The sequence below is a fragment of the Tamandua tetradactyla genome, chromosome 3, assembly GCF_023851605.1.
Source record: "Tamandua tetradactyla isolate mTamTet1 chromosome 3, mTamTet1.pri, whole genome shotgun sequence".
Classification (NCBI taxonomy): domain Eukaryota; kingdom Metazoa; phylum Chordata; class Mammalia; order Pilosa; family Myrmecophagidae; genus Tamandua; species Tamandua tetradactyla.
In genome coordinates, this window is record NC_135329.1 from 41,248,509 (window position 1) to 41,267,772 (window position 19,264).

A 19,264-nucleotide genomic window follows, 5' to 3' on the forward strand; every position below is an offset into this window, starting at 1 on the left:
GTCTCTCAAAAATTAATTGATTCTTTAATTTCTAAGCACCAACACATTTTGTCTAGAGTGCCTGGTGTGTGCTGAAAACATAATAAATGCTATTTAAGAACAGCAATCAGGAAAGGACATTTTATTCAAAACATACAATTAAAAAGGTATGATCCTTATGATGGAAGATTGTGCAGCTGCAGGAAGAAATGAAATCATAACGCATGCAACAATGTGAATGTACCCGGAGGATATTATGTTAAGTTAAATAAGCCAGAAGCAAAAGGACAAATATTGTATAGTCTCACTAATATTAACTAACTATAATGAGCAAACTCTGAGAGTTAAATTTGAGAGCATAGGTTATCAGAAGAAAGAAAGAAGGTAATGATCGGGCAATTGATGTTTAAGGAGTACAGAATGTTTAATAAGGTTGATTGTAAAGGTTCAGAAATGGATAGCACAGTACTGTGGAATGATAATGCAACATTCTAAGTGTAATTAACAAAACTGAGTGTGAGTATGGCTGAAAGAGGAAAATGAGGGTTACATGTGTCACCAGAAGAAAAGCTAGAGGACAAAAATTGGGACAGTATAACTTAGCAAAATCTACGATGGACAATGATGGTGGCTAATTGTACAAATATGAGAAAATTTTTATGTGAACTAGAACTAATGTATGTCACTGTTACAAGGTGTTAATAATGGGGAGATATATGCAAAAATACAATTAATGCAAATGAAGGAATATGGTTAACAGTAACATTGTAATTTCTTTCATTAATTGTAACAAAGGCACTGTAACAAGGCTAAATGTCAATAATAGGGGGATCTAAGAGAGGGGCATGGGACTTCTTTTCTTTGTTTTTGGAAGAAACAGGAATGTTCTCATATAGATTGTGGTGGTGAATGCATAACTATGTGATTATACCAGAAGACAATGATTGCACATTTAGAATGGATTTTAAGGTATGAAAATAAAGACATTAAAGTGTATGATCTTAAAAGGAGAAGGGGCAACAGCTCTATTCGAAAGTTGACATCCTCCATTTCCATAAGTAAGCGGGGAGTTGACAGGTGGTATAGAAATGCTGCTTTCTAAACCCTTCATTGTCTAGTTTCCACCAAACAATCTTATTTTTCCCTCAATTGTTCAGAGGTCTTAAAATCTTAAGAGAATAAATATTTAAAAAGACACACTTACAAAAATTGCGTGGAACATTTCCCTAGTCAATTATGGAGAAATTCTTGACTATCTTATACTGTAATTTAAAAATCAAATATATAATGCTATAAATGCGGGAAAAAATTTCCACTTTTTATTAATCATCAGTTATGAAGGGAAAAGAGGTAGGTTGGTTTCCCTGGATTTGTAGTAAAATGAAAGTCTGTCTGTCCCCATCCAAAATTCATAGAACAGTAGGCAACTTGTGTTATTAAATAATCAGGTGTTTGTAAAAAAAAAAAATGCTGGATTTAAAAAGAAAAATAACTTAAACTTTTTACAACTTTTAAATCTGAAATTACTTTTTGCAGTGGGGGAGTGGGGGCGGTACATGGTCCAGGAATTGAACCTGGGTTTCCAGCATGAAAGGCGAGCATTCTAACCACTGAACTGAATTTTACTTTTGAACACATTTACATGTGTAAAATTTCATAACATTTTCCCAATAGCCCAAGGCATAATTATGCCATCATAAAAGATCCATTGTCATTTAAAGTTAGTTTTAAGGCCCATATCACTAAAAATCTTTCATTGCTAAAACTTATCCTGACCATTTTGCAGGAGCTCTCTTCATGCCAAATTTATACTATATTAGCTTATTTTATTTTGTAGTTTCAACCGGGTAAAAACATACATCTAAGATCTTGCTTATTATATTGCAGTGGATCTCAAAAAGTTCTCCTAACCTTTCCAAGTAATTAATTCATCAGTCTTCCCATTTCAAAAATCATGCTGCTACTAGGTCAAATAGCACCACAAAAATGTGAACAAATATAGGGCATACGGGTGGTTCAGTGGTAGAATGCTCGCCTTACCTGCGGGAGACCCAGGCTTGATTCCCGGATTACGCACCCCCCAAAAATGTAAACAAATAGACAAATCCATGAACTGAAATCTGTGGTCCCACGCAGTGTCCATAATTTTCCCTGTGGTCTTGCTGAAAAGCTAGTGGTATCATATAGCTTTCAAGAGAGTTTGAAAACTATCCTATACTTTAAAACTCTTTTCCTAAATTTGATTGACAGGTACATCACACAAAACCTTCAGGGACACTTGCTGTGTAAAGATAAACTAAAACGTGATACTGCTATATGATATTCAGTTATGTTAAATGTCTAAAAGGTAAACAAAAAAATCACTAGGAAACTGATAGAAATTGAGACAGTTCTACAATCAAATTAGGACATTTATTTTAGCAAATGAGCTTGCTCTTAGTAAATGTTAAACTCTGTTTATTTACTTATTTAGAAAAAGTCTCTGGTATAATTTTCAAGATAAGCAAAACATTACAGTAACTACATTTCTGCAAAGGGCAAGACGAATTGTATTAACCAAGGTGCCGCTCAACTTTCTGCAGTCATCTATTTCCAGCACATAGGGGCATCGTCTGTATATTCTTGAATAGGCAGAAAGGTACCAGGTACCAAGAAACAACAAGCGATTCACTAAATAGCTTCATCTCATGAAAACACGGTCCTTCAAATTTCAGAAACCATGCCATTTTGAAAGTGTAAGCAATTTGCATTTGAACATTCTGATCTCTATTTTATATACAATTAAAATGTGAGTTCTCTGAAAAATAGGCCACATCCGTATAGAGATCCGCAACTGCAGAATTCCAGGTCTCCAGCTTTCTGTAAACTTTGTTTCTGGTGTCATTTGTTTGACAGACATTATCATCTGAGACAATGCTAATTATTCAATCCGGAGAGAACTAGCTTTCTCCAAAAGAAATAATCATTAAAATGCAAATAGGTGTTTCCCACTTCCCCGGCTGAGCAGTGCAAGACTGTTAACAGCTTTCCGACAAGAGAGGAGCTAAAGGGGTTGAAGCCTTAACCTTTTGGATGTAATGAAGACAGTGCACCAAGATCAAAGCTGTACGCTTTGTTGCCAGCCTCTGGCTCTGATCACTTCTTTGAAACGACATTTATGAGTTAACTAATAAAAGCTGCGGAAGAAATTACTGAACAAAAACGCTGAATTCAGATTCCACTCACTGCACCCAGCCAGCACTCACTTATACTAATTACTTAAATGATTTAAAATTTATGAATATTCATGATAGTGCTTATCAAAAAATAAAGCACAGCTGAGACCATGCCATCAAATCTTTCCTTTTCTGATTTGGACCAAGTCCACTTGAATATCTCTAAAATGCTGAAGCGGCTTCAGAGAACCATTTCATGCTAGAGACAGAAGGGAGTGTAATAGCCCTTGTTACAAACCCCTGCCCCCAAATCTCCTCTGGACCATTCCACAGATGATTAACCAGTCTCGGCTTGAGTTTCTTCCTGACTAACTCTAAAGGTGTCCTTTAATTGGACATCTAAGTGTTCTCATATTGAGTCGAGCCCTTCTCATTTCAAACATTTACAAACTGATCTTCCTTGTAGAGCAATAATGAATGGGTCTCTTCTCTTGTTCCAGGATGATTTTAAACCTCTTTGGTATGGATTGATAGTATCTGTGACATGGAAATTAAATAAGGGCAGGCAACTCGGGAAAAGTCCTTACCCATATCCTCATCCTGGGACATGACATAATGATTTACTGGAATCAAAATGTACTTTTCATTCTAGCAGTCCAGCAATTTCCAGTGCATAGCTGAAAAATATACTCCATATATCCCACAAATCCTTTTCAGAAAACAGCCATTTGTTATTAGAAACAAATATACAAGAAAAATATGATGCAATTTTGATAAATGACATGTACAAGATTTTTATATTTCACAATTCCAGCATATGTAGCACAATGAAGATTTTTAACAAAAAAAGGGGAGGGGAGGCACAAAGTGTACTAAACATGAAGCCAAAGCACAATATGCATTTTCCCAGTGTGGGAATGACAACGAAAACTTTATAATGATAAGAAACAATAAAAATGTTCAAACACTGGAGGGACATACAACAAGTTGGAGAACTTTACCAATCACTTCCTGCAACTTCAATAACTCCAAAGAGAAAGGATTTCTGCATAACCTGGAGCCATTATTTAATTGTTCTCCTGGAACAGTAGTCTCCAAATCTAAAACACTACATTTCTTTTGATCCAGTAAATCTCAGAGTTCCAAAGTCTGATGTGTTACACAAAAGTGAAGCTTAAAACTTTAAAATAGAAATTAACAGACTTCATCATCGCTACATTTAAGTACTATAGGCTTATTAAGCCTTTAATATGAAAGCTCTTATAATAAGCACTTAAATATTATCCTTTTGCATATTGGGTTTCATCATCCCAAATAGTGGATGTAACAAGAATTGGGTTAGACCTCTTCTGATGAAAAGGCATATTTCTAGGGCATGCCTTTCTCAATTGTCTGAGACTGACAAGTTTTCTAGCCAGTTTGCTTCTTTCCGCTGAAAGCAGACTACAAAATAAAAACTCTGGTTAATGCAGAGTCCCCACTAAAGTGCTCGGTGTTTACATTTTTTAAAAATTCTCATTACCAAAGTGAAAAAAGAAAAACCCTACAAAATGAATTTTGACTTTCACTGTTTTAGAACATATCTAGCTAATTATACATATTTAGGAGCACCACTTTCAAAAGTATTTTATAAATACTTTATGAGTGCATATGAAGCTTTACCTGAATTTCAAGGTATAATATACTGTCTAGTATCATGGATTACATTACTTATCAAAGCTTGATACACTCTTATCTCATCTTTAGTCATTAATAATAAGGTATAGTTTGGCCAGATCTTATTTAAATTGAGGTTCATGAGCACATTCAGCTAATATATTTAAAGCCAATAAATAGAGTTTTCCAATATTAGATTAGATTAACTCCTTCTGCCTAAAGTGTATCCAGCACTGTGCCCTGTTTATTTTAATTCACTCTTCCCCTCAAACACCACAAAGAATATTTTTCCATCTCTTAATGCTCTAATATGTTTCATGGAAGTTTGTCATCATCAAATGCCGAATATGAGCTATGGCATCATTTCACCTTTACCATCCCCACATGGGCAAGTAAGGTAAAATGAACTCACCTTCTGGTTCCCCACAGAGAGTGCACTGTGACTCTGCAAACCAAAAAGAGACAAAAGAGAAAAGCTGTTACTCCCACCAGTTTTCATGTTATATGATTAAAAATATTAAATAATAACAACAACAAAACTACAGCTTGGTAAAATTCTACTGTACCAGGTCACAGATATTTCAATTAACAAAGCCAGTTATGACCTTGCACTTAAGCAAATTGTATAGCCCAAAAAAATCCACAAAGGTTGTATATATTACATTTTATTAAAACACTGATCTCTTTGTCATATATACTAAATATATTCTCCTGGTTGTATATGGCCCAACATATGCAATTACTTAAATGAAATAAGAATGGTACGTTTTACGACTTAATTTTAATTTTAAACATATACTTTGATTACAGCTATGTTGCATCTTCTTTCAAGCACAAAAATTATGAGCAAAAGTATATTATAGTTTAGTAAAAACACTAAAACCTCCAAATATTTATTGATCATTTAGTAAGCCCATAACTTTGTATCAGGCTCTGCAAAATATACAAGATAAACTTCATTGTTTATAATCTTGCAGTTTATAATTTTGTTAAGAAGTTATAATAAGTACACAATAAATACAAGCGCAAGGCAGTCTAAGATATATATTTTTTCATCGGAAAGAATTCAGACTTTGGGGCTGGTTACTGAATAACTGAGCAGGTGACTTAACTCCCTCAGCTATAAAAGGGGGACAATGAATTCCACCATACAGTAATAGGAGGTTAAATGGGCAAATTAATTAAAGTACCTATTACAGTGCTTATCTACATTTAGCCACTCAAAAAAACAAAACGAAACAAAACTGGTTTCCTTCTATTCCAATTCCGAAGAGGCAAGCATGCATTTCTGGTTTTGGTGACCGGAAAGGGTTCCTATACAGCGGTCGCCTAGCGGGCTGAATTTTGAGGGATTAAGTAGGATTTTCAGTAGACAGAAACAGGAGAAGAAGACACCCCAAGTCAAAAGTATAGCACCCCCTCCCCCCCAAAAAGGCATAAAAGCAGAGTGACAAATAGAAGTTTGGCTTGAAGACAAGGTCTGTGATGGGGATATAAGGCTAGGAGGATACACGGAGGACAGTTTGGAAAGGGATTTGAACACTGTAAAAACGGTTGATTTTTTTTTTTTATTTAAATTTTTTTTTACAATGGTTTCTGAGGTAGAGAGTAACAGTATAAAATCATTGTTTAGGAAGATCGCCATGGCAGCAGGAAGCAGGCTAGATGGAAGTGACGGAAGCAAATGCAGAGATGAACAAAAAGGCCATTCCACGTCCATGCTTGGGGCCCGAGATGGGGTATATTTATAGTAGGAGCAGGAGGAAGGTGGATGAACGGGAGGGATTTTGATGGAAATGTAACAGAGAATAAACTGTTATTTAAACTAAAACTAACTCTGAGTCCTTCTGACTTCTAGGAGATAGAACCATTTATATCAGAGGGTAACAAATCTTTTGACTGTTCTCTTCCCTTCACAGACGCTGGTGGAGGAAGGAGGTAAAAAAAGAAAAGATCTCAATGTCTAAGGTTTTCCGGTTCTGCTATGGCTAAAGGGCAGGACCTAAAGTGCAATTTAGCTCTGGAGCCCAGAGCTAAATTAATCTGCATTAAAAAAAAATGGTGGAATCCAAAAAATGGGGAAGTCTTAAAACAGGAGGAAAACCACCCAACCACACAGGAAGATTACACCCTTTATGACAGTGGGCCATAAACAAAGTCCGGCAAATACACAAATTCGTGATATGAGTGGCGCTCTGGGAGTGTGGGGTGATATGGGGCAGCCAGCACAAGGCAGGAGGCAATCCATCCTAGGAACTATTTTTGCTAAAGCAAGACCTTAGGTCCAGGGTTGTCTGGGAAATACATAAACCACCTCTTTCCTGAACATCTGTAGAAAAGAGGGAAGATCCTTTTGCAGTGTATAGAATTGATGTGCTTGTCAGTTACACTTGTATTTCAAAGGACAGAGCTCCTAAGATGATACTTGGGTCACAGAAGGTTCAACAAGATCTACGTGTACACCAACATATACTCATGGAAGAAGAGGCAGAGATGGAGAAGAATGCATGAATGGGATATATGATTAATGCATACAAGCTCCCAAAATGGGGAGGAGTATCTCGGGGACCCATAGAGGGAAAATAGATGAAGTGGGATTTGCAGGTAGTGCAGTAGGCCACATTTTGCAATAGAATTTGAAATCTAAAAGTACACAGCCTTACACATGCATGACACCACTGTATTATTTTTTTTTTCTTCCAGCAGTCTGAAAGGACTCTCTTCTTTTACTAAAAAGAGTTACTGGCAGGAAGGTTCCCAGAAGAGAAACCACTGAGTCATAGAAATGAAATGGTTTTAAATAAGAGCACTAAGCCCTGAAAACTCTATTTTGGAATTCAGATGCCAGAAGTGATCTTAAACTGCAGAGCTGTTTATCCCCAACAAAAAATACATGCTGCACATTATATCACACAGTTGTAAATGTATCACAACCCTTTCCAAATCAGAGACTCTGAAGAGTCCGATAATAAAGAAACCCACATAACTTCATCTAATCAAGATGTTTCTAAATCTGAGCACAGAAACCTTGTTCACACAACGTTCATTAATATGATGCCGAACATACACTTGAGGGAACAGTAAAACCCTCTTACTGCCTTCCTGTAAAAACAAGACACACAAGCTCAGCATTTTAAGTGACCAGCACAAGGCCACTCTACACAAAGCAGAGCCAAGCCTTTAGGTGACATCTCCTGACACTGCCTCTTTTCTTCATAACACAGGGTAAATGGAAGTGCACAAAGCACGCCAAAGTACTGAGAAGGACACAGAGATGAGAGCAGCCATGGATGCAGCCTCACACCCTCCCTCATTCACAAATGCTGAGGGAGATCTCGAATGCTTCAGAGCTCCACACTGTAAAGCACTAGGAGAAGTCAACTTCGCTCTCAGTTCCACCCCCAGCCATGAACCCAACCCTCCCCTTTCCCCGCTCCTCTATTAGATGAGGCAATTTACTTTGGATGTGAATCAGAACATGCGGTTTTTGTACCACTCCTGGAAAGCTAACTGAAATTTGTGTCGAAATTGACCCACAAATACTGGCCTGCCTCAATAGATTTAATCTCAGTCAAATAGTATATATATATATATGGTTTACATGCCATTACAATGTATTTTAAATTATCCATATGCTTAGCAATAGCAGAATAGCTAATACGTTCAGTGAGTTCAAAAAGTATGCTTATTAATAGCATAATAACTAATATTTTCAATGAATTTAAATGTTGTGAGCCCAAGATAATTCAAAGACTTCAGGAACAAAGGTATTAACTCAGCCAATGATGTATTAACTTTTCTAGAGTACAATTCTTCAGCAAATGCCATTTCAGATGAAATTATTAACGTATCCAGGTCTTATCCTTAAAAAAATATTTCCAGCAAGATTACAACCAAGAAACTTCCATTCTATGTATTAAAAGCCTAGAACACAAAGCAACTAAATTCCTCATTATTGAACACAATGTGACAACGTATTTCTCCTTAAAGGTCCATCAGAAACATTCCTTTACAAGCTATAAGAATTATTAAAGAATGTGGTGAAATTCTCTGGTTCTTTTTAGCAAATGCATCCTTGGGGGAGGTCAAATTTGAATTGAAATAAATGACTCCAGGGAGCACTTGAAACTAAATGTACTGGAGTCTAAAGTGCCAAAGAAGTTAATATTTTGACATTGAGGAACTACCAGCCCAGTGTAAGAAAGACTTTTTGGGTCAGCTTCCTGTTCCTTCTGTTTATACAAGTCAGATTCTAGTGACATTAATATCATTACAATCTGAAATATATTCTAAAATAGCAATTTAAACCCAGACCAATGACCCATGCTAATGGTGGCTTGTTGACCTCATTATAATGGCATTTACTCCTAAGGATAATTCCCTGATTGCCTCAAATCTAAGTAGTCACTCCAGTCTCTGAAGTTGGCAGAAGCCAATTCTCTCTACCTCTCCTGGGTTCATTTTCTACCTCAGTATATATTTGAGGACTGGAAAATAAGTGCTAGGCTTGGTAATAAAAGATGAGCAGTACCTATGAACAAACAAAGGGTTTGTAGTCTAACCATGTAAACAATTGTTAACTAATTATAACAAAACAAACTGAATGTTCTGACAGAAATTTGTACAAAGTGCTATGAAAGTGTACACATTAAGACTGTCTATTCTGCTTAAGATATTCTGGAAAAGTCTCATAGAAAAGTAGTTATTTGATGTGAATAAATATTTCCCAAATGGTAGCAGGAGAAATCAGAGAGAAGTACATAAACAAAGGTATAGAGGTTTAAAAATATTTCCTCTCTTTTAAATAAAAGCAGTATTTCACATCTATTTATTTATTCCTTGCACCATGTCCAATGCTAAGCATGACACTTTGCGCATAACAAATAGTGATACTCAACAATATTGGTGAATTAATAAACCACCTAAAATTCTCTTTCATTCAATAGGAATATTTTGAACCCCTATTGGTTTCCTCTACTGGGCTAGGTAACATGAATAGGGATATTTGGCAGACATGATTCCTTGCTTTAAAGAACTTACAGTTAAGGAGGAAGACAGTCTTCTAAATAGTAATTATAGTACAATATTATAATGGCTAGAATAAGGTAGATTGAATAAAGAAGCATTACAGATGAAGAAAAAGCAAATAGCTCAGTGCAACTGTTAAAAGCTTCACAGGAATTATTTGAAAGAGGCTGGAAATACAGGAATTTTCTCTGTGGTAGGTGACAAGAAGGGCAGTCTAAAGAGAAGAATCTTTGGAAAAAGGTCCAGAATTACAAAATGCTAGGCTTACTTCAGAAGTGGTAGGGGAAAGCGGTGAGCTTCTTTGGGAAGAGTGACATTTAGGGAGGATGCAATGCCAAGGCATGGGGCTGCAGACATAACTTGGGGTGCAAGTCATGGAAGGCCATTTGGGTGAGATTTCTCCTAAAATGTAAGGGATTGTCAATGCACATTTTTGAGTGAGGGAACACCGTAACATTCATTACCTGCCCCCATGAAGTTAGAGCTTGTAATAGAGAGGAACCAGTGGTGAGCAGATCAGAGAAGAAACACTACTATAAACACACAAAGAATCTCAGCCAAAGCATGACCATGGAGAGAGAGAACAGAGGTCAGCTGTGAGAGGGTGAACCAACATGGTTTTGTGACGAAGGAAGGCAGCGATGGTGAGAGGGAAGATGAGCCAATAAGAACCATGAAGAAGATAGGACAGCATGAACAAGATCAGTGCATACCTTGCATCAAATACTATCATAAGCTCTTCACATGTCTTAATTCATTTACATGATTTTAAGACTCTAGTTTGGGCAACTGGGTAGCCGATAGCGCTATATGTCAGTCACAATTTACTAAATAAATATTTAATGTATATCTCCAAGAGAAGACAGTAAGGATGTTGGCCATACCTGTAAGTGTTTAAATCCTGGCTTTCCACTGGATCAGGGGGTACACAGTTTTATGCAAGATGCTTAACCCTTTGAGCCTTAGTTTCCTCATCTAAGGCTCACCTAAAAGAGTTGAGCTGTTGGTGGTCATAAATGAAATTTATATGCCATTTTATATTTAACACATGCAACAGTGCCTGGCACTGAGTTGGTGCTCAATAAATGATAGTTCCCTTCCTTACCAAGGCTTGTGTTTCTAAAATAGGGGAGCATGTGCCTCCTCCTTGTGTGTCCTTCAACAGCCTTTCGGAGGCATAGCTTCCAGCTTTATACGTGGAATTCCACTACAGCAAAAAGTGTGCTTCCTCAAGGAATCCAACACGACAGAATTTGATCTATGTTACTGCATTTTCCCTAAGGAACAACCATTAAAAAATTATTCACAATGTAGATGAAAATTAAACTTTATACACTGTGGATTCATCATCATTAGTGCAGAGTCCCATTTAAATTAAGAGAAGACTAAACTAATTTATGCTAATTGACACAAGATAGAGAAATCTGCCTGATGGTTTTATGTACCTGTAATATATACCTGCACCAGACGCAGCCCCGTGAGAATCAGCTTATTTCCAAAGCTCCAAGACATGAATAGTCAAAGACTAACCCACTCTTTGGCTTAGGGTATGAACTATATTTTAATCTTCCAGAAGAGAAGAAAATGCAGCATCTCCTGTGTGAATTCATAAAGCATGTATTCTACGGAGGTTACTCTAAATTTATGTACATATTTTTAGAGAGGTGGCTTTCAGCCTGGGAGCTGAAGCAACCCGCATGCACATGCGCACATTTACACACAGAGTATCTCTTTCTTGCTTCTCTCTCTGTTTCTCTTATTCCCTTTCTCTTTCTTTCTCCCCCCTCTCTCTGTCTTTTTTGCTTTAGCATGGTAATAGACCTACATGACCCATTAGGGGCTAGGGTGAAGTTCTGAGCAGCTGAAGGAGATAAAGAAAGGAGTGAAGGAAACCCTCTGGGGAGCCCCATGGGAGGAAACAGCTGACATGCATACATAAGTTCCAGCAGGCTGCTGCCAAGCACAGGCTGACACAGACTAGAGCAACTCTGCCAAAACTCCAAGCAAGGCCAGTTTTAAGATCACTGAGCATAAGACACCACTTTCCCAAGGCCTGTTAAAAATCCAATCATGAAGGTGAAAAGCATCAAGGTTCATTCTCCATGAAGCATAGAAGGGCTTGCTCCACTGTGAGCAAACTGCCCAGTTGGAATGGGCCACAGAGGATAAGAGGAATTTGCTATGGTTTGTTCAGTGAAGGCAAGAGAAAGGACAAGAGGCTATGGTCTGGAGCTGGGAGGCTGCAGGGGTGACTGGATACAGAAGGCTCAGAGTTGAGCTGCTGTGCCAATTTTACTAATTTGCCTCTTCCTACTTCCTCTTCTGCCTCCCTCCAGCTGTGGTGGTGACTAATAGACCACAAGAGAACATTGGTTACGTCTTTCCTCTCCTAACTCTCAAAGCACACTGCAGGATATTTCATTGTGCTCATCATTAAGAAATGTTCCATATTAAGAGCTAGCTAGAGATGTAATATCAAGCCACTCTTTGAATGGGAGATGGAGAGATGTGTCAGACGTAACAGAAATGCCAAGGCCACAAGGCACCCTTACCCAAGACACCGTTATGACTTTTTTAGCTCATCTCAAACAAGCAAAAAAGCATGAAAATACAATCCTTTGTCAAAATCATGTGAACAGGCACTGGCTCATCTAAGCCCGTAAAATGCTAGTAGGTCAAGTAACCTAACAACCCATCAACTGGAGAACGTTTAAATAAACAATGGATTACAGACACTATGGAATACTGGGTGGTAAAATGGAACAATCTCAAATATTCAAACATAAAAAGAAAGAGCCAAGAGTAGAAAATTAGATCTCTTTTTCATTTATGAAACTGTATTCTTAATAGTCATTTAACAAATCATATTTATAGAGAACTTACATTGTGCCAGACTTAATACTAGGGTATATTCGTTGATAATATTATAACCTACTAGGGATGTGTATTTATGAAAGTACAGGAGAAGGTCTGGAATTATATACAGTGAATTCTTATTACATGTTATATCTAATATGTGGTTGCATGGGTAAGGCAGAGAATAGTGAACAGAACTTTAGTAAATACGTGTTAAATTTTAACTTGAGAAAATTTCAAAAAACTCAAATAGTTTAATAAAGCAAGAAAATATTTCTGGCACAAAGTAAGTCTCTAAATATTAGCTATTAATGCTACCATCATCTGGCATTGCCCTTGTTGTAATTTCAAAATAAAGAGAAAATTTAATTTTATCATCCAGCAATAGATTTTACCTATGGGATTGTTCCCAAAATAAATGAGAAAATCAAGCAAATGTTTTAGTTACAGACCTAGCACACAGTGACCAATCAACAAATGTTAACAATTTAAAAATAATTTTCAATTATTTATGCTGTATGAAGATAAGAATCATCTCACATGGGCCGGACACTGATGAAGGGAAGAGAGACATGTGAATCAATTGCAATATCGTGCAATAAGAATATGACTGAGTGTCCCAGTTTGTGAAGGCTGCTATAACAAATACCACAGACTGGCTGGCTTAAATAATGAGAATTTATTTTCTCAGCTTCAGAGGTTAAAAATACAAGATCCAGGTGTTGGCAGATCATGCTTTCTCCAAAGTCTTTAGCACCTGGTGGTGACTCGCTGGCAATCCATAACTCAACCTCTGTCTCTGTCCATGGTCGCCTGTCTCCTTCTATGTTCTACACTCCTGTGTCCAAATTTCCTCTGCTTTTAAGGACTCCGATCATATTGGATTAAGGCCCACCCTGATTCAGTCTGGTCTCATCTTAACAGGATCTTTGACAACCTTATTTACGAATGTGTTCACATCCACAGGACTGGGGGTTAGGACTTGGCTGTGTTTTGCAGAATACATGCTTCAATCCATAACACCAAGACATACAAAATGTGTTCTAGAAGCACATGATGCACCCGATGGAACTGGGGCAGCAACAGTATCAGTGAGGACAACCAAATAAGAGAGTCCTCTTGAGCTGAGCTTTGAAGGAAGAATTGAACTTAGTAGGTGGAGAAATCCAGCGTGGTACTTTTGGAGAAAGGAATTAGCAGAAATACATAACAACAAAATTATGCAAGTTTTGCTTTTAGTGGTTTTCGAAATATTTTACCAAGCAAAGAATTGTTCTGTGCAATCTCTTTCTTACTTCTTACATACACATTAGAAATGCACAAGAGAAGAGCAACAAAATAGAGGAAAGTTATATGTAGGTTTCTTCAATAGTTGAAGAAATGCTTGAAGAGATCACATCAGAAATTAAGTAATTAGGAAACAAGCTGATAGTAAGTGTGCTCCACTGTTAATTAATGAATAGTGCATAGGATAGTTCATTTAATTAAATGATTGTATGTAAAGAGAATTCTAATTAATTTTTTCAATGAGGGGAAAGACATGAAGACAGAAATCATTAGCGCTAATAATGCAATGGGCAATAGGGAATAAAGTTTTCTCAAATTCATGGGTGTATAGACAACGAGAAAATCATGTCTTCTCTTGTCTGGAAACCATTTTTTCCTGATCATGGACAGCTATTCAGAATGCACATTAACACACACAATTAATTTTTCATGATTCACTGCTAATGTATGGATTTTGAGAGATCCTCAGAGAAAATTCTTATTCATTCATTCAATCAATAAATAATCCCTGAAAAATCTGCCATGTTCCTAGCAGTATTCTAGGGACATATATGTGATCAAAGAAAAAAAAATCTCTGTACTCCTGGAGCTTCATTCTAGAATAGATGACCTGTGTTTGGTGCTCACATGTAATATAGAGGTTACACACTTGAGCTTTGCCTGAACCAAGTTATCTGTATTCACTTATCTCCTTCCCTCCCAGCTGTGTAATTTTAAAATGTCATATTTGGCTTGGAATGTTTCTGGGGAGCAGATTTACCTTCAGAGTAAGCTTGGCTTAGGAAAATTATATAATTCATTTGGAATCTCTGATGAAAACTGGGTCCTCCTATTATTCAACCCAAATTTGTGCCCACTGCCAGGCAGAAGTTCATTTGGGATTAAAAGTTAGCCAAAAAGTAAATGAATTATACATGGATAATCGATAGTGAACTCTACTTTTATGCCATTTTAAAAATCTATGAAATTCAATACCACTCATGACTCCAATCGCTTTAATCCTCATGAAAGCCCTATGTAAATAACAGGATAATTATTTCTTTAATTCAATTAAGGAAAGAAATGCCCAAAGAAATGAAGCAATTTCCCTAATGTCAATCTTATTGTCAAGTCAGTGGTCAGAAACAGTATTCCAATTTTGAACTTGGAAATCTGTTCCTGAAATACATCCAAGATACCTAAGAATACAAAATTTATGGTATTTTTGTCATTTCCTTTCTCACCATCAGCAAAGTAATGCAAGGGGATAAGCAATCCTTTCACATTAATTCAACCATTCTTACAGAAACAAAATGAAGGAAGCTTGTGCTAAACTTAATTTCTGGTTTGCCAAGTATCTGTCCCAATTCAGTCTCTTCGATATCACAAGCCAGCATACAGGACCTGTCGGATAAAAATTCTAAATCCACTGGAATCCTGTCCTTGGCCCACTGCTTTTCTCACTCTGCATGGCATCCAATCTCCTGGTTTTATTTACCCTCATCTGTGCTAAGGACCTCTCCCCAAGCTTCAGATGCATAGACCAAAATGCCTGCTGATGCTGGATTGATCCACCTTTATCTAAAATCTATCACCTCCATTAAAGATACCATTTTCCAAGTCTGTAGTCTGAACTTGAAAAGTCTCTTATATTCCCCTTTCTCTCCATATCCAATCACATCCTTTCAATTTCACCTACTGAGTATTTACTGTGTCAATTCCCTCTTTCCTATGTCTAACATCACTTTTCTTCTTCTTCAAAGTCTCAACTCTTGCCTCAGACAGTGCTACCTCCTGACTTGGCTCCGTGCTTTCATTCTTGCAGGTATTCCAATCTGTCCTTTATATTACCATTAAAGTGAGTCACCAAAAAGCCTACATAATTTTGTTGATTGTATTATGACACACTAATGACTTTCATTGCTTGATAATATCATACTCATCTATTTTTGGACTTGCAAAACAGTGAAAACAGATAGAATGATTTTCACTAAATTGGGATTGTATGTTTCAGATGTCTAGCTATCAGTTTCTCAAGCCTTCATCATCTCAATAAAGAAAACACTATCCATACAGTTAATCAAGGCTAAAATACAGAAGTAGTTGTTAATTATTTTATTTTCCAGACCTCCTACAGTCAATTAATCATTGTCATCCCAACAGCAACTCCAAAATTTATCATAAGTCCATTCACTACACTTTATCCCTACTGCACTGCTGTAAAAGCTTCTTAACTGTCTCCTTGTTTCTATTGTAGCATCCAATATGATAATTTTAAAGCACAAGTCAGACCAAGTCACTCATTTATTTTAAGCCTCAGGTGGCTTACCATCACATTTAGAAAAAAATCCAAAGTCCTTAATGGCCCACAAAGCTCTGCATCTTCAGGCCTCTGTCTACTTCCTTGATTTTGATACAAGCCATTCCAAATGGCTTATAAGGCTCTATTTCCCTAGAAACAAAGCTGGAGAGTATTTGCATTTGTTCTTCCCGCTTTCCTAAATGCTCTTCCCTAAAATTTTAACACAGTTGGATCCCTCTCCTCAGTGAATTCTCCCAAAAGATTGTCCTAAAGAAACCCCTCTCTTTTCAGTCTCTATACCATCATCCTACTATATTTTCAGCATAATACTCATTTTAACCTATTTATGCATTTGTTTAAATGTTTATCATCTGTCCCTTTCCCATTATAATATAAACTCAATGAGTTCCTAGGTTTTATTTAGCATGTTCTTCTATCTCCAGATTTAAAACATAAGAAATGCTCAATAAATATTTTTTATATAAATCTAGAATCCTCAAGACTTTCATCTTGATCTTGAGTTTCACCGCCAGAATGCATAAAACATACATAATTATCAACACCAGAATCCAACAGCTGGTAGTAAAGGTGGTGCATTTTGCAGTATCTCTGCCAGGCAGGACACAGGTAGCTGCTACTGGTCCATATTATAGGAATGTATCAGACATTAGTGGAAGGTGAAGTAAGAGAACAGTAAAATGCTAGAAAACAGACCTGATAATTGACCAGCAACCATGCTTTGATTAAAAAATTTGACTGGGTGGTAAACAGTGCTTATTTTAAGAAACAGCTCAAATTAGCTTACATATAAAAGTATAAGGAACCTAAATATGTAATGCTTTGTCTTATCTTGCTTCTGTACCTCTGGTCATGCAGTAATCTCTACCTAGATTCTCTTCCTCCTCAGTATCTTGTAATCTACCCACTCTTGAAAACCTTACATGACACATCTTCTGGAAAGCCTTCACTTGAGTTGCTCATCACTGTCTGGAGGTAGAAGAGATTAACACTTCCTCCTTTGGATCCTAGGATACTTTAAATTTTACTCAGTAATTTAGATGGCTATCTCCCATCTAGACAGGAGGTGTAGTGATGTAAAGACTGGGCCTTCTCAGGCACTTGTGACCAGGTAGCTTTTAGCATTAGGTTAATCTTTTAATATGAAGATTCCATTCCCCTCTGAAAAGGAAATCTCCCCAAGACTTATGTATTACTATAATTCACTCTTATTCATCAATCTGATGTTATAATGTTGACATTCCATAAGTATTTTGTGTTTCATACTAACTCTATTCACATGGGTAGATAACCACTCATTTGACCAATATTTCCATAGAGATCGATTTATAAAAGCATATATATGCCTTACATACACAAATAGGCATAAATATAGAGATAGGCACATATGGAAAGAAATATGTGGTGTGCATATACAATGAATATGCTTCCTAGTGTAGAATGGTACATTTGCTGGGTGCTCAGAAATAATTATGATTTTAAATAGATGTTCAGTCATATTGCAGATTTATTTCTGAATATCACACACAGAAAATAAATACTGGCCTCAAGTGGACTTGACCTAATTTTCTTATTGTTGTCAAAATAAAGGAAATTTGTATGAAATACCAAAGATACCAAATAGTCTGCAATACTGAGATAATTTAGGACAGATCCATGACATGTGCCCAATCATGAGCCCCAGGGGTAACAAATCCAAGATTGCTCCATAGTTATTTTTAATTCCCTGGACCATAAATATTTCCCCTAGAACTTTTTGAATCAAATACCCTTTCCCCGACATCAGTGTATCCTTAGTTTGTTACAAAGGTGCCAGCAAAATATCACTTATTTTCATACTCTTTTTTTGCTCATGGCTAGGTAGCCATTTATTATAGTAGAATTCATAGGAGTTGATAACAAAGATATTATGTAGAACCATGGACAGAGGTTGGTATTTATTTGCCAAGTTTAGGTCCTTACTCATACCGTGTACAGAAAGAGCTCCATTGTAAATGCTTAAAGCAATATTCAGTATTTGGTAGTTTTCACTTCAGTTTTATTTGAATTAGAATAACCTGTTTTTTGACCTATTACAACCTATCGTTTTTCCTATTTCTGTTACGGGCATGTTAGGCAGTGTATGAAGTTGAAAGTTCAACCTACTGAAAAAATATAGGGGCTTTAGGAAATTTAAATAATTTATATTAACAAAGAACAAAAGAGCGGACATACACACACACACACAAAAATCAGAAATGAGAGGAGAGACATTATCATAGATCATGAAGAAATTTTAAAAATCACAAGAGAATATTATGAACAGGTATATGCCAACAAACCAGATTATAAATTTAAATAATTTATATTAACAAAGAACAAAAGAGCGGACATACACACACACACACACAAATCAGAAATGAGAGGAGAGACATTATCATAGATCATGAAGAAATTTTAAAAATCACAAGAGAATATTATGAACAGGTATATGCCAACAAACCAGATAACTCAGATGAAATGGACAAATTCCCAGGAACACATGAATTACCTAAACTGACTTGAGAAGAAATAGAAGATGTCAACAAACCAATTATAAGTAAAGAGATTCAATCAGTCATTAAAAATATTCCCACAAGGAAAAGTTCAGGACCACCTGGCTTCACAGGAGAATTTCATCAAACATTCAAAAAGAATTAATGCCAATCCTGCTCAAACTCTTTAAAAAATTGAGAAAAAAAGAATATTACCTAACTCATTTTAAACATCACTCTAACACCAAAATTGGATAAAAGCGATATAAGAAAACTACAGACCAATCTCCCTAATGAACATACATGTGAAAATTCTTAACAAAATACTAGCAAATCAAATCCAACACCACATTGAAAGAATTATCCATCCTTATCAAGTGGGATTCATACCAGAATGCAAGGGAAGTTCAACATTAGAAAATCAATCAACATAATAGAGCATGATTAACAATTTGAAACAGAAAAATCACATGAGCATATCGACTGATACT

At 36.4% G+C, this 19,264-nt stretch overlaps 1 protein-coding gene and 1 long non-coding RNA gene across 2 annotated transcripts in view; one reads left to right on the forward strand and one right to left on the reverse strand.

The window, feature by feature from the left end:
• The window catches only part of DLGAP2 (DLG associated protein 2), a 1,049,558-nt gene that overhangs the window by 484,480 nt on the left and 545,814 nt on the right, over positions 1 to 19,264 (reverse strand). Inside the window, exon 4 of the mRNA XM_077153013.1 lies at positions 5,203 to 5,235. Within this exon, the coding sequence (XP_077009128.1) occupies positions 5,203 to 5,235 (33 nt within the window). The remainder of the gene's footprint in view (positions 1 to 5,202; positions 5,236 to 19,264) is intronic.
• Positions 1 to 19,264, forward strand: part of LOC143677254 (uncharacterized) — a 54,908-nt gene that overhangs the window by 1,673 nt on the left and 33,971 nt on the right. The gene's annotated exons all lie outside the window — the stretch shown is intronic.